This window comes from Sitophilus oryzae, unplaced genomic scaffold (genome assembly GCF_002938485.1).
Source record: "Sitophilus oryzae breed Bouriz unplaced genomic scaffold, Soryzae_2.0 scaffold_934_pilon_pilon, whole genome shotgun sequence".
Classification (NCBI taxonomy): domain Eukaryota; kingdom Metazoa; phylum Arthropoda; class Insecta; order Coleoptera; family Curculionidae; genus Sitophilus; species Sitophilus oryzae.
In genome coordinates this window covers 59,265-75,254 of record NW_022147566.1, presented here as the reverse complement: position 1 = coordinate 75,254, position 15,990 = coordinate 59,265, and the positions used below count along the sequence as shown (strand labels likewise).

General features: G+C 29.8%; 1 protein-coding gene across 2 annotated transcripts in view; it reads right to left on the bottom strand.

Moving 5' to 3' along the window:
• Positions 1–4,004: 4,004 nt before the first annotated feature.
• The window catches only part of LOC115890851 (tropomyosin-1), a 38,841-nt gene continuing 26,855 nt past the window's right edge, over positions 4,005–15,990 (bottom strand). Inside the window, exons 6-7 of one of the 2 annotated variants that reach the window (XM_030911204.1) lie at positions 14,406–14,624; positions 4,005–4,266 (exon numbers count right to left, since the gene is read on the bottom strand). In XM_030911204.1, the coding sequence (XP_030767064.1) occupies positions 4,184–4,266; positions 14,406–14,624 (302 nt within the window). In that variant the 3' untranslated portion in view covers positions 4,005–4,183. Of the gene's footprint in view, positions 4,267–11,727; positions 11,895–14,405; positions 14,625–15,990 lie in introns of those variants that run through there. The other variant, XM_030911203.1, reaches the window with a different exon arrangement.

The window sequence follows — 15,990 nt, the reverse complement described above, 5'->3', positions numbered from 1 at the left end:
AATCAATAAGAGCCGGCGCGTGCGCGAGGACGGGGTGACGTCACGTAGAGCGTGGGGTAGTTTGTTTTACGAGGGTGTATCGGAAAATTGTGTAGCATAAAAAAGTACCTTTAAAATGTTGTTAAAACGGTTAACTTTTGATTGAGGTCCAGGAGACTTACATGAGTCCTATTTAGAAAAAAAAATCTTAAAACATGAATTTACGTACACATTACTCTGATATCAAGGTTTATGATTTGAAAAGGGTAAAACTAAACCATGTATTGATCTCAGAACTTCCAATATTAAAAGGTTAGTTTTTCACCTTTACTTATAAAAGGTATGTTTATATTTCTATGTTGCTACAGAAAAAAATTAATAAAAAATATATGGGTGTGCCATTTAAAATATTGTTAATTTGAATTTCTTTTAACTAATTCTATAAAATATGTTTGTAGTTAAGTTGTATTTCTTAACTAATTCATAAATTCATATTCATGTTTATAAAAGTCCTCTACATATTTCAAGAAAGATGGAATACATCTTCAAAAGCGGTACTGGTAGTTTTCGGCACACTAAAATTAGTATTAATACCAGAAAAACTATAGTACTGGTTTTAGGTATACCGGGTGCGTCTCAAAAGTGGCTCACCCTTATAACTTTTTTATTTTTTCAGATAAAAAAATGAGATTTGGTATGTTAGTAAATGACATAAATTAGGATTGATTGACATATACAATTGTTTTCGGTCACTTCCTGTTTCACCGGAAATGACGATTGATTTTTAAATGGCACCCTCGATTTTTTTACTTTATTCGATAGAAAATATCACTCTGGATTGAATGACATATCATATGTAAACTTTTGACATATTCGCTTAAAAAAAATTGTACTTTAAATTTCAATCTAGAGTGCCATGGCTATGTTAAAAACACTAATTTTTAATCAAAAACTCTTGGAAAAATAGATTTGATCGTTTAATGTTTTTAGTGTCTTGTCCTGGCCGGTTAAAAGGTGCCCAAATCGTATTTTTAATCATATCTCAATTTTTTCAAATGGAACGAGGGTGGAACATTAGCATATTTGGAAAAAGCATTTTTTACGAATAATTTGATACCACACACTTAGTATTTCAAGTCAAATTATCGTTATGAACCGCACGTTACAATTTCAAATAAACCATATGCGAAAATGTCAAAAGTTGACATATGATATGTCATTCTATTCAGAGTGTCATTTTCTATGGAATAAAGTAAAAAAAATACTGAGGGTGCCATTTAAAAATCAAAAGTTGTAGTCATTTCCGGTGAAACCGGAAGTGACCGAAAACAATTGAATATGCCAATCAATCCTAATTTATGTCATATAATAAAATACCAAATATCGTTGTTTTATCTGAAAAAATAAAAAAGTTATAGGGGGTGAACCACTTTTGAGACGCACCCGGTATAATATTATTTAAAAAACTAACTAGAAATATAATTTAAATAAGAATCTAAAAACAAATATAAAGTGATTCGTTTGTTCCAACCCAAACCAAACAAAACTAAACTATTCTACACAACAGTTCAATAAATTGAATAATAATAATAAATGAATTCTCAAAATGAATGAAAAAGAACTTTACAATTTTTGTTTTTTTTCACAAAATTACAAGTTTCTTCAAAATTATTGTTTCAAACTGTACAGGGTGATACTACTTAACTTCACCTGGACTATACAGGGAGGCGCACCTCATTCGCCTCGGTTGATTATACGAAAACGGAAAGATGTAGAAACAAAATAGTTTATGGGTATATATGTGGGAAGGCAATGTGCATAATTTAAAATTATTTTGAAATGTCCAGGGTATGTCAGAACTAAGATCCACACCAAAGTTATATTTTTTCTTATGGAACACCCGGTATTTTATTTCTTATTTGGATCCTTGGGCACAAAATTAAAATAAGGCATTTATTATAAGGGTTAAATATGTTTACAAGCTTTGGTTTTTGAGATATTTAAAGATATTCTTTAAATATGCATTCTGTAATAAAAAAATGTCAACACCCTGTACATTGCTTTTTAGAATTAATTCTTGTGCTGACTTTTGAGGCAGAGAAATAAACTTTACTGAGCAATTTGATTGCTTCGTTTAATGTATACAGGGGTATCAACAATCTCTGGTCTATTTTAAATATTTATTTTACATAAAAACTTGCTTGGTGCTGTAATTTTAGATATAGCACCCTATATTTTTTAATATAAATCGAAGCAGATTCAAATGCTCTTTCAAACTATATTAAGGTTTCCTATACCTATCTAGCGCAGATTTTAAGTAAAAAGTACATTTTCAATAAAATGGCAACCAAGAGGGCTGATGTCATGGAAATTTTCTAGTGACAGTTTTAATCTTTTTTTTTGGTGACAAGTAACTATTTTCAAAATCGCAATTAGTTTATGGACTTTATCAAAAGACTTTATTTAAATTTATAACAGTTTACTTTTATTTAATTCACCTACAACACTTTAATAAATAATATTTATTAGATATCTATTTATTATTCTAGTAGTAATTCTTTGAATTATTTTACAATGAATTGTAGATATATGGATTTTCTATGAAAGAGCCAATTACGGCAAATTCATTTTTTTCACTTCCAACGACAGGTTTCTGCTTAATAGGTTTGGTTTGGTTAAACCACACTACCAGCTCTGCGAAATAGGACAAGTTGTTTTTTAAAGGAATGCTTATCAGGAAGATTCCTATTTGGATATATTTTAACATAATCTCTTGAGGTCAAGAAGCAATTCTCCGCACAAAATAAAATCACTAGTGTCAAAGCCATTCGTTCCGCCAGCAGATACTGCTTTATTTGTTTTGATAAAATAATGAATACTTACTTATTAAATTATTGTAGGTAAATTTAAGTAAACTGTTAGATAAATCAAAATAATAATGTCCTTAAACCACCCTTAAACTAATGCATAACTAATGTCGGTTTTGAAAATATAGTTACTGTCACTAGAAAATTGCCATGACGACACCGGCCATCGATTGCCATTTTATTGAAAAACTTTTTATACACAATCTGAGCTAGATAGGTAGAGGAAACCCTAATATAGTTTGAAAGAGCAGTTAAATCTGCTTCGATTTAATTTAAAAAATACAGGGTGTTGCATTTGAAATAACAAAGTTTTTATATAAAATAAATATTTATGTTACAAATTTAAGGAAGCAATAAATTTTGTCAGGAAAGTTTATTTCTCTACCTCTAAACTCAGCACAAGAATTAATTCTGAAAAGTAATGTACAGGGTGTTGATAATCTCTTGTAATATAGCATGCATATTTAAATATCTTTAAATATCTCAAAAACCCAAAATTTTATACATATTTAACACTTTACATATTTAACACATAATAAATACATTTTTTCGGCTCAAAAATCCAAAAATGAAATAAAATACCGGGTGTTCCACAAAAAAATGTAATTTTGGTGTGGATCTTAGTTCTGGAACAGCCTGTATATTTCAAAATAATTTTAAATTGTGCACATTGCCTCCCCACATACACTCACAAAATATTTTGTTTCTAGATCTTTCTATTTTCGTATAATCAACCGAGGCATGTGAGGTGCGCTGTTTGTTATTTTAAGGCGTTTTTGTTTTAATTAAAATGTATATAAATTTTTGAGTTTATATTGAAACCAAGAAAAATACGAGAAAATATTCCAATAAAAATACGAAATATTATTATAAACAAAATATTCCATTAATCCAGATTTCTGACTAATTCAGCGGTAGCTGTTCCGATATATGTCCGGATTATCGAGGTTCCACTCTACTTCTAAAGCCAATCGTTTAAAAAGGGATAAACACAATACTCCAAATGTGAATGTGTTATGTTGACAAACATGCGCTGCGCTATTTCATTGCGTCAATGCTCAATTAGGAGACCCGACTATGATGCAACGTTGCTTATTCTTATGCACAAACACACGCGGAAAACAAACAACCGGCAACACTGCAATAATTTAAATTAGGGAAGGATAAAACGAATTTATTATACAAGGTGTTGAGTATAATAATGGTAATAATAATAATGGTGCGTTAAAATAAATTAATTAATATTAAGTTTACATCAAAATTACAACAATATACACGATATTTTTTCCGTTTCTTCGGTAATAATCTGATGATGGAAGTTGGATGGTGTTTCTTTTTTAATAACCGGCCAATTCGGCGAAGGTGGAGTCCATCTCGTCAGCCAAGGACTTGTATCTGTCTTTGTTGATACCAAGTTCGTCTAAAAAGAAAATAAATAAACAGATTATTTTTTTTTTAGTTTGAAGATATGATTTATTAACAAAACATTTTTTTTAAATATTATTTGACATTTTAATGGATGTATTTTTCAGCGTTATCAGTTATTTCAACAAAAATTATAAGTGGAAAAATTAAAAAATAGTTCTATCTACAGTATGTCCCCGGAATGTCTTTACAAGAGGAAAAACTATTTTATTATTGATATTTTGAGAAAAATGCGTTCTTTGTAAAAAAAAGTTTTGCTTGTTCTAAAATGGTTAATACCGTTTATACTTTTCCCACCGTTTAAGACAAAATTAAAAAAAAAACATGAAAATATGGTTGAATTTTTTAAGTAATAAAGATCAAAGATCAAGATGACAAGAATAGAAAATTTCTAGGTCCTAAAAATTTAAAAGCGTTTCTATGGTAATATAATTTCGATTTCATTCTTTGATAGATGGATGTTATTAATTTTAATCTTAGATTTTACTTAACGTCATATATTTTACTGTCGTTAAAGTATCACATTTTCCGATAAGTATTATCACCCTTTCCGTAGCATTGAACTAAATAAATTTTGTTCTTCTTTAACATTTTAAAACAGCAAAAAATATGACTTTAATTAAAATTTTGTCAATAAAAATCTATCAAAGAATGAAAACGAAATTATATCACCACAGATACGCGTTTTTGATTTATAGGATATAGAAAATATTCAACCATATTTTCATGTTTTTTTTTAAATTTTCTCTAAAACCATATGGATATTTGGAAAAGTATAAACGGGATTAACCATTTTAGAATAAACAAAATTTTTATAAACAATGTATTTTTCTGAAAATGTCAATAATTAAAAAGTTTTTCCTCTTGTAAACACAATCCGGGGATATACCGGGTGCGTCTCAAAAGTGGCTCAGTCCTATAACTTTTTTATTTTCTCAGATAAAAAAACGAGATTTGGTATGTTAATATATGACATAATTTAGGATTCATTGACGTATTCAGTAGTTTTTTGTCACTTCCTGTTTCACCGGAAATGACTACAGTTTTTGATTTTTAAATGGCACCCTCGGTATTTTTTTACTTTATTCGATAGAAAATGACATTCTGAATAGAATGACATATCATATGTCAACTTTTGACATTCCCGCTTAATAAAAAATCGTATTTTAAAATTTAATCTAGAGTGCCATGGCTATGTTAAAAACACTAATTCTTAATGAAAGGGCCTTGGAAAAATAGATTTGATCGTCTAATGTTTTTAGTGTCTTATCCTGGCCAGTTAGGAAATGCTGAAATGGTATTTTTAATCATATCTCATTTTTTTCAAATAGAACGATGGTGGCTCATTAGCATATTTGGAAAAAGCATTTTTTAAGAATAATTTGATACCACACACTTGGTATTTCAACTCAAATTTTCGTTACGAATCGCAAGTTATAATTTCAAATAAATCATATGCGAAAATGTCAAAAGTTGACATATGATATTGCATTCTATGCAAAGTGTTATTTTCTATCGAATAAAGTAAAAAAATACCGAGGGTGCCATTTAAAAATCAAAAGTTGTAGTCATTTTCGGTGAAACAGGAAGTGACCGAAAACAATTGAATACGTCAATCAATCCTAATTTATGTCATATACAAACATACCAAATCAGGTTATTTTAATTGAAAAAATAAAAAAGTTACAGGGGTGGGCCACTTTTGAGACGCACGCGGTATTGTATAATTATGTTAGCCATGGATAACTTTTTATTTAAAATAGTTCGTTACATTTAAAGACAAAAAAAGATATTAAAACACTTATGACAATATGACCGAAAAATAAGGCGTCAGCGATGGCTATAAAATGAAGATCGCTCTCATTTTATATGTTAAATTATATTGTGATATAATCGATCATTTCCAAGACAACTGAACGCCGGTTTTTTTATCATACGGTATATTAATAGTTAGACAAGTTAGCGTTCAAATACTGATTTTGAACTGATTTTAATGTCTGATTCTAATCTTTTCCGCATTCATCAGTATTTTATGTAAAAAAGCACAAAATGAGAAGTACCACGAAATAAAAGTACACTATTTGTTATACCGGGTGTTTTTCAAAAGTGGCTCATCCCCATAACTTTTTAATTTTTTAGATAAAAAACTAGAAATTTGGTATGTTAGGATACGACATTAGTAGTCACTTCCTGTTTCAGCGGAAATAACTACAACTTTCGATCTTTAAATAGTACCTCGGTATTTTTACCTTAGATGATAGAAAATGTCATTCTAAATAGAATGACATATCATATGTAAAACTTTTGAAATTTTCAATTAAAAAAAATAACATTTTAAGTAAAATATTGTAGTAAAAAATACAGAGAAGACCAGGCTACTAGTAACATAGCAAAATGCCGGACGAATTCGTACTCGAGCGTCACTGCCGGCTAGTCGGCTGGTCAGGCAGTACGCAGTTGCAGTTGTGCTTGGACGGGTCGGTCGTGACAGACTAGAAATATGACGCGAGGAGTGCCGTGTATTTATTATTTTGATTTTAAGTGTTTACCTTCACTTAAGGTAACATTTAAAATAAAAATACTTAAATATTTATTATTTGAGTGTGTTTACAAGCCAAAACTAAAAATAAATAAATTCTCTAAACCCAAAAAAAACTATAATATTACTCTAAATAAAAAAAAGTTATAACAAGTGTTCAAAAAGACCACCTTCTTGTGCTAGACAGAAGCCTAGGCGGTCGTAAAATCCCCGTCTGACATATTAGGGCTAATAGTTTGGAAAGCCTCTCGTATTTTTACTTGAAGCTCATCCATATTATTAGCCCTATTATGACCATACACTTTGGATTTTACATAACACCACAAAAAGAAATCATTGGGAGAAAGATCTGGTGATCTAGCGGGCCACAAAATAGTTCCATATCCACGAATTAAACGGTTGGGAAAAGTATTATTCAAATATTCTTGAACAATACGAGCATTGTGGGCAGGCAACCACCTCAGCAATTTGATTACTTGAAAACGTGGGATTTTGATCCGCTGTAGCACAAACGAATACTTGCTTTAACTCTTGCACATCAGACTTTTTATGTTTTTGTGGGGACACGCACCCATGTATTTCAAAATTATTAATAACTCTTGATATAGTATATAAAGATGGAATTGGCCTGTTTACAAAAGTTTGTGGAAAAATTGTTTGTATATCCCGATAACACCTATTTTGGAAATACCATTTTCCAATTTGAATTTTCTCACGAACTTCATAAACATCCATTATTTTACTTAAAAAATAAATTTTACACGAGAACTGTCGCGAGAATCTACGTATTCGTTTTGGCTATTAAAACACGCATAAATACAAATTCTGAAACATTCTTATCACATATCGACCTATTTTTATTTTATCGCATTTTTTCGCCTGCTTTTTATCCGGCGGACGGGTATACGCTAATCCGTCTGGTTCTGCCTATGTTACTACTACGGTGGTCCGGTCTGTATATGAGCGAAATTAACGGAACATGTCAATCAATTATCATTTATGGCATATGCTAACATACCAAAACTCTTTTTTTCTCTCCAAAAATAAAAAACTTATAGGAGTGAGCAACTTTTGAAACACACCCGGTACAATTATTACTTTTTTTTAATCTGTAAAATTTGTTACTGTCAAATTAATTATTACTAAAATAAAAAATATTACTGAATCTTAAAGTAGGGTTAGAAATGCAATTATTTAATTAAAACAACTTATACACATCTGAAAAAGGTCAATCTCTACAACAAGACAAGACAAACTTAAATAAATAAACATTTTAAACAAAATTGGCGTAAAAAAACGTACAAAACTAAAAATATTCTTAGACATTTACAAGAATCAATCTTGTGGAATGTAAATTTTTTATCAGAAAATCTCGAGCGCGGTCTTGAATATTACACTACCTTATTTCTAGCAAGAATATTGTCAGATTGAAAAATTTCCAGTAAGCACTTTCGAAAAGTTTGAAGCTTTTCAAGTTTCTTCTCGGGGACGAATTGATTTTCTCTGATATTTTTTCCACGTAAATTTAATATTAAACTAGTGTAACAAGTTTTAATATTTTAGTAAAATTTGATTTTATTTTTCACAATTTCATAATGCATGATTCGCATTTTATCTATTCAAGTTAAATAAATAATAATTAAAATTCGTTATCATTGAAACTGGGTAATTTATAACAAACTCGTTTTTCTAAATTATTTTTTTATACAGAGTATAAGTAAATATATGCAAAATATTTGAGAGGTGTAATTTTTTGATATGCGTTATTTTTTGTTTATAAAACATATTATACAGGGTGGCCCATCGTTCCGCAAGGCATAAAGGCCAGGGTAATTTTTTTTTCAGAAAATTCAAAAACACGTCAATTTTGTTTGTTGTCGTTGACACGTCAAACTTTTGCCCCACAAATGATTGCAAAATCTTCAACCCTCTAAGCGGGGGTGTCATCCCTCAATTTTTTTCAAATGGGAAGGGGGGTCAAGTTGTACCGCAATGAAAAGGGCTTTCTATTCCCTATACTTTCCCGCTTCGTTTTTGAAAATCGGTCGAGTCATTGAGAAAATATGAAGGATGAAATTTGAAAAGTTTATTTAAACGTTTATCAGAGTAAATGATAAGGATAAATTCCTTCGACCAATTTGCTGTTTTTTCTTATTATTTCTAGATGTTTACGCATTTTTTCACTTGCCACAAGGTTGAACAATCAGGTGCGGTAGTTGCTAGATAGCTGAAGTTCTTCTCAATATCGTTAAACTTTTTAACAATTATGGTGTACTCACTTGCAGAAAAAGTGGAAATAATCGAACTTTATTTTAAAAATAATTAATATGGCAATCGAGTTTTTGTTCGATCAACACCTTTATGGCAAAATTGTTCACAAGTTAGTAGCAAAATTTTGCGAAACTGGTTCTGTTATGAATAAAAAGAGGCAGAGGGAAAATCCTATAGTAAATAAAGCTATGGAGGTAATCGTATTGGGGCAAGTTGCCATGATAGTACGCTGAGTACAAGAAAATTAGCCAATGAGACCGGCGTGAATCGTACAAGTGTCCAAAAGATATTATAAAAAAGTTCCACCCGTACAAAATTCAGTTGGTACAAGAACTGAACGAAGACGATTTTGATCGTCGCTTGCAATTTTGTGGAACGAGTGGTGAATCATAATAATTTCCTATTTAATGTGTGTTTTTCGGATGAGTGTACTTTCTTTTTGAACGGTGTAGTTAATCGGCACAACTGTCGGTATTGGGCTGAGGACAACCCCAGGGTTTTTCACGAGGTGCACACACAAACTCCTCAGAAATTGAACGTGTGGGCTGGTATTTTTGGAAATTCTATTTTAGGTCAGTTTAACGATATTGAAAAGAACTTCAACCCACAAGTGACAGAACAGCTATCTAGCAACTACCGCACCTGATCGTTCAACCTTGTGGCAAGTGAAAAAATGCGTAAATATCTAGAAATAATAAGAAAAAATCTCGAAGAATTGGTCGAAGGAATTTATCCTTATCTAAAATATCCTCTGATAAATGTTTAATAAACTTTTCAAATTTCAATCCATATTTTCTCAATGACTCGTCCGATTTTCAAAAACGAAGCGGGGAAGTATACAGAATAGAAATCCCTTTTCATTGCGGTACCACTTGACCCCCCTTCCCATTTGAAAAAAAATGGAGGATGACACCCCCGCTTAGAGGGTTGAAGATTTTGCAATTATTTCTTGGGCAAAAGTTGTCCCCCTCACAAACAAAATTGACGTGTTTTTGAATTTTTTGAAAAAAAAAACCCTCGCCGTTATGCCTTGCGGAACGTTTTCGATGGGCCACCCTGTATATCACTTATTATAGTGACATAGAAATATCTACATTTCAGTTGTAGAATTTATTTCACGCCCATTTGGGGCCATCTTTTCGACCAAAGCTGGCCGAGCACATGAAGAGGTAGCTTTGGTGATTATTGTTGCATACGATTGAATATGGTACTTAGTGTCGAAGATTGTGCAAAAGTCATTGATCTAGTTGAAGATGACTGAAATTATGAATATTCGCTTGGTCCTTGAAGAAGGATGGGAGAACAGAACACAAGATATTTGCAGCCTCATTAACAGTATAAACTGAGGTCTACAGATCTTTCGTATTTTTACAAGTTTTTTGTTTGTTAAACAGTTATTTTTTTTTAATATCTTTAGTTCTGTTAGTGTTACTAATATTTATTAAAACTAAGCCTATATCGTTACTTTTTAACGTTTTTTAAATTTTAATATAGAGTTCTAATCAGTATTAGAACTTATTAGTAGTCGTAATGTTATTACATTACGACTATAGTCACCAAAGCCACCGTCTGATATTAAAAAATAACATCATAAAGTAATGATGGTTAAAAAAATTGCAAATTGTTGGTGGCAAGTTCATTTAGCTCTTAAAAATTAACCAAGGCATGTATTGACATGAGTCAAAAAACAAAATGCTCAGGAAGCATGGCTCTGATCGAAAAATAATGTTTTAGGAAAAGTTACTCACGAAATTATTGCAGAGAGTGTTTTAAAATTAGGGTAAAAACAACTCTTCAATTAACACTGTATAAGCCAAATACTAAAGTTTATATTTTATAGATTTATATACAGTTTGCTAGAAAATTCATTCAATTCAAGATTGGGCTAAAAGTAAATAAAATATAATACTTTAAACCTGACGAAAAAAAATTCCGTTGAGTTTTTTTTTGCATCTAAGTGTAGTTATTTATAAATATGAAATCAAAGATTTTAAAAATATTTTCTTCCCAATATAAAATGGCATATTATAAATTTTTGTCAACTAAAAACTTATGTTAAGCGTATATACATTTTAAAAAATATGTCTTCCATTTTGTAGTTCATCAGTGCATACGTGTAATCTTTCTGGCATTTTTTAGTAGAATAATTTACATTTTTTCGATATTATATGTATTTTACTACTACTTTTAACTCTCAAGTTTTATTTAAAGGAACTTTTAACATACAGTGTCAATATTCAAGAGTTATTTGCACTTTTATTTTTATATGCGTTAGAATTTGTCACACACTAAAATAAATTATAACATACATTAGAATTATCAAAAATATCAGTTAACGTTTAAAGACACAAATCACAGTAACGACCACGTGATTTTCTACATATAAACTTACCAAATTAAGCTTTTGAAAGCTAGCAGTTAAGCGGAAGCATCATTCAAGCACAAGCATAGGCAGAGTAAATTAATAGTGTATAAAGCGTTTTATTTTGTTATAAATATTTCTCTGGTTATATTTAAGGAAATATATTAAAATTATTCGTTTTTTTTCTTTTCGATTACATTAAAAATATATATACAAGGGGTAGCTTAAAAATATGATAATATGGACATATCGCATTTTTTTCATATCCCCAAGTCAAAGAATTTTCGGACAAAATGATGTAAAAATACGATATATCGGTGAAAAATGTGTTGAATAGTAGGTGTAATAATGTAAGTCTACTTCTTTTGGCCCAGAGAGGACATTTCGACAAATGTTTTATCGATATCCGTCACAATTCCCATGTATTTGTTCTTTTCCTTGAGAACAAAATCTGGAAAATGGAAGAAAGCTGGTAAGTTAGTGCTGCAAGTTTATAAACACACCATAACAGATTCTTTTACTAAAATAATAATTTTTATGAATCTAGAGCAATATTTAAAATATGAAGATTTGTGAAAGAAAAATTTGACAACGTATAATGTTTTATTACTATTGATCACTGGTCAACAGTGGTTTTGTTGCTCTTGATATAAGATTGATTTCTGCTATATTTATACTAACAACTATTCATGAAGCTATCAATGATTTTGGAATATTCGTCTAGTTAAATCCATATTTTCATTTTAATTTTTTTGAAAAACTGAAGTTTTTGTATTTGCTAAATTTTCTGTTGCAATAGTAAAAATTATACTACCTTGTACAGAGTGTCCAAAAATGTATTTAAAATAATTACTAGGTTTAAACGGCAATAACTTCTTTAATTTAAACGGAACACCATGTATATTTTACGAGAATTAGATGCAAAATTTAATTGTCTATCAAATTGTTTTATGCTATTTTATACTATATTATAGGTAAAAAATGGTATGATACAATTTGATAGACAATTATATTGTGCATCTGATTCTCGTAAATATACAGGATACTCCATTTATATTAAAGAAGTTATTGCCGTTTAAAGCTAGTAATTATTTAAAATAAATTTTTAGACACTCTGTATAAGGTACTATAAACTTCAGTAAATATTTAGCATTAAAAACTTGCAAACCCTTGGAGAAATGAAATCCATAACTTAATATTCACTGAAGATATTTATCAGATAATTCTTTTAATCAAAAGATAATTATTCAAAATTATTTTAATTTTGAACAGACACCAAAAAGTTAGCTTTACAGTGTTAATAAGTTTTCAAATGCCTTGCATTTTATTTTGTACCATATTTTGTTTAACTTCTATTCAGAAAACAAATCCTGGTTTCTATATACAGGGTGGCGCAACTCATTCGCCTCGGTTGATTATACAAAAACGGAAAGATGTAGAAACAAAATATTTTATGGATATATGTGGGAAGGCAATGTGCATAATTTAAAATTATTTTGAAATGTACAGGGTGTGTCAGAACTAAGATCCATACCAAACTTATATTTTTTTTTTCTTATGGAACACCGAGTATTTTATTTCATTTTTTGATTCTTGGGCATAAGATAAGGCATTTATTATAAGGGTTTAATGTGTTTAACTGTTTTGGTTTTTGAGATATTTAAAGATATTTAAATATGCATGCTATAATAAAAAATATTGTCAACACCCTGTACATTGCTTTTCAGAAATAATTGTTGTGCTGACTTTTAAGCCAAAGAAATAAACTTTACAGAAAAATTTGATTGCTTCGTCTAATGTATACAGGGGTATTAAAAATGCTGGTCTCTTTTATATAATTACTTTACATAAGAACTTCGTTATTTCAAATACAACACGTTGGATTTTTTTAAAGAAAATCAAACCAAACCAAGAGGGCTGATGTCGTCATGGTAAGTTTCTAGTGACAGTAACTATTTTCAAAATCGAAATTAGTTTATGGACTTTATTTAAATTTATATCAGTTTTCTTTTATTTAATTTACCTACAATAGTTTAATAAATAATATTTATTAAATATGTATTTATTATTCTATTAAGAAAAACGAAGAAATAGTTCTTTGATTATTTTACGATGACTTGGATGTAAATGATTCTCTATAAAAGAGCCAATTACGGCAAATTTATTTTCTTCACTTCCAGCGACAGAAATTTAAGTAAACTGTTATAAATCGAACTAATAATGTCCATAAACTAATGTCGATTTTGTAAATAGTTAATAATGTCACTAGAAAATTGCCGTGGCGACACCAGCCATCTTGGTTGCGATTTTATTGAAAAATAGGTTTTTATTCAAAATCTGAGTTAGATAGGTATAGGAAACCCTAACATAGTTTGAAAGACCATTTGAATCTGCTTCGACTTATTTAAAAAAAATACAGGCTGTTCCGTTTGAAATAACGAAGTTTTTATATAAAATAAATCCTTAAAATAGATCAGCAATTTTTGGTACCCCTGTATAAATTTAAGGAAGCAATAACATTTTTCAGTAAAGTTTATTTCCCCATTTTTAAACTCAGCTCAAGAACTAATTCTGAAAAGTAATGTACAGGGTGTTAATAATCCATTCTATTGTAGCATGCATATTTAAATATCTTTGAATATCTCAAATAATCAAGCATATTTAACCCTTATCATATATGCCTTTTTTTGGGCCCAAGAATCCAAATATGAAATAAAATACCGGGTGTGTTCCATAAGAAAAAATATAACTTTGGTATGGATCTTAGTTCTGAAACACCCTGATCATACCCATCAAATATTTTGTACATCTTTCCGTTTTCGTATAATCAACCGAGTCGAATGAGGTGCGCCACCCTCTATATTTGGTTAAAAACAAGCTAAGCAAACTAAAAAAAAACTAAGAGAAGTAAATTGTCAGACGCAATTTAGTGTACCAAAAATATATTTTTTAAATACAGTACCTTCAAGCCTGTCAACTTCCTTCTGCAACTTCTTGACGGTCTTTTCAGCAAATTCAGCGCGAGCTTCAGCTTCCTTCAATTTAACGGTCAAAGATTTCAGTTGTTTCTTGAATTCTTCGACTCTCTGGTTGGCCTTCTCTTCGGATACTTCCAAAGATTTCAGAGAGTTACCGACGACTTTCAATTCTTCTTCCAGTTCCATGATCTTGGCATCACCACCTTAAATTCGATATAACTCGTTAACTTATGTACAAGTGGTACAATATACTGTAGACATAGAACTAAGTAGTCTTTTTTTAATCAAAATTTGTTAATTTTATACAATTTATCTCTATGCAAGAGTGCTTATATGGGACCATTAGAGGATATCAAACTTTAAATTTCTCTCGTAAAAATAAGAATTATTTTTTACATTAACATAGGTCCGATCAGAGCCGCTTTATCCATTAGGCAAGATAGGCAGCTGCCTAGGGCGGGCGGCAGGCTGATAAGGTGCATATTATCAATTTTTTGTGTGATTTTATTGTCACTAATTAATGTCAAAATTTGTTTTTATGGAGTTTACGTTAATCCCTTTAAAATAAAAATGTACAGGTCGTGTTAAAAAATTAGCAACAAATAAAAAACTATTCTATAATTTAGTTATTGCTTCTATAAATTTTCTTCGGCATGTTCAATTTTATTACTAATCATGATGTCGTGCTACATACTACAAATATCTAATGTTAAATCATGATGGACTAAAATAGCCAAAAAAGTGAGAGAGAAAAGTTGTTCAGAATTTGATTTGATATACAGGGTTGTTCACCACATACGACACAGAGTATTGTAACTAAACGATTAGATTATTACAAATTGTAAGTTTTGGGTTCGTTGAAGGACTATTAGAGCTACAATTTAAAAATATTTTTGCAAGATACAGAGTGTCCCAAATAGGTAAAAAATATTATAGTTGTATTTTTTAAATGGAACTCTCTGTATATTATTCTATTTTTAGATTCTACGATTAAAATAAAGGTAAATTTGATTAAGGTTTATCACGCTTAAACCTTACCGTTTTTGAAATATTTTCAATTTTATGAAATTGCAGTAAAAATATTAAGGCTTCATTTCTCCAATGGTACCAAAGTTTTTAATACTGAATATTTACTGAAGATTATTTATTGATCAGATATTATGTTGCAATAATAAAAATTTTACTACCTTATACAGAGTGTCCAAAAATTTATATTAGATAATTACTAGTTTTAAACGGCAATAACTTATTTAATTTAAATGGAACACCCTATATATTTTAGCGAATCAGATGCACAATGTAATTGTCTATCAAATTGTATTGTTCCATTTTTTACCCACCTCTTCAAGTTTTCATAGAAAATGCATTTTCTTATAATTTAGACCTCATTTATCGCTATACCCATGGAATATTGACATTTTAGCTTATTTTTAAAGATATAACAAATTTTCAAAGGGTACAGATACTAATATTGTCGATATATCTAGTTCGCTTATTTAATTAAAAAATAAAAAAACTGTTTAAATATTTTTTGTTAAAGAGGACCGATTAATATGATCCCAGTATTCA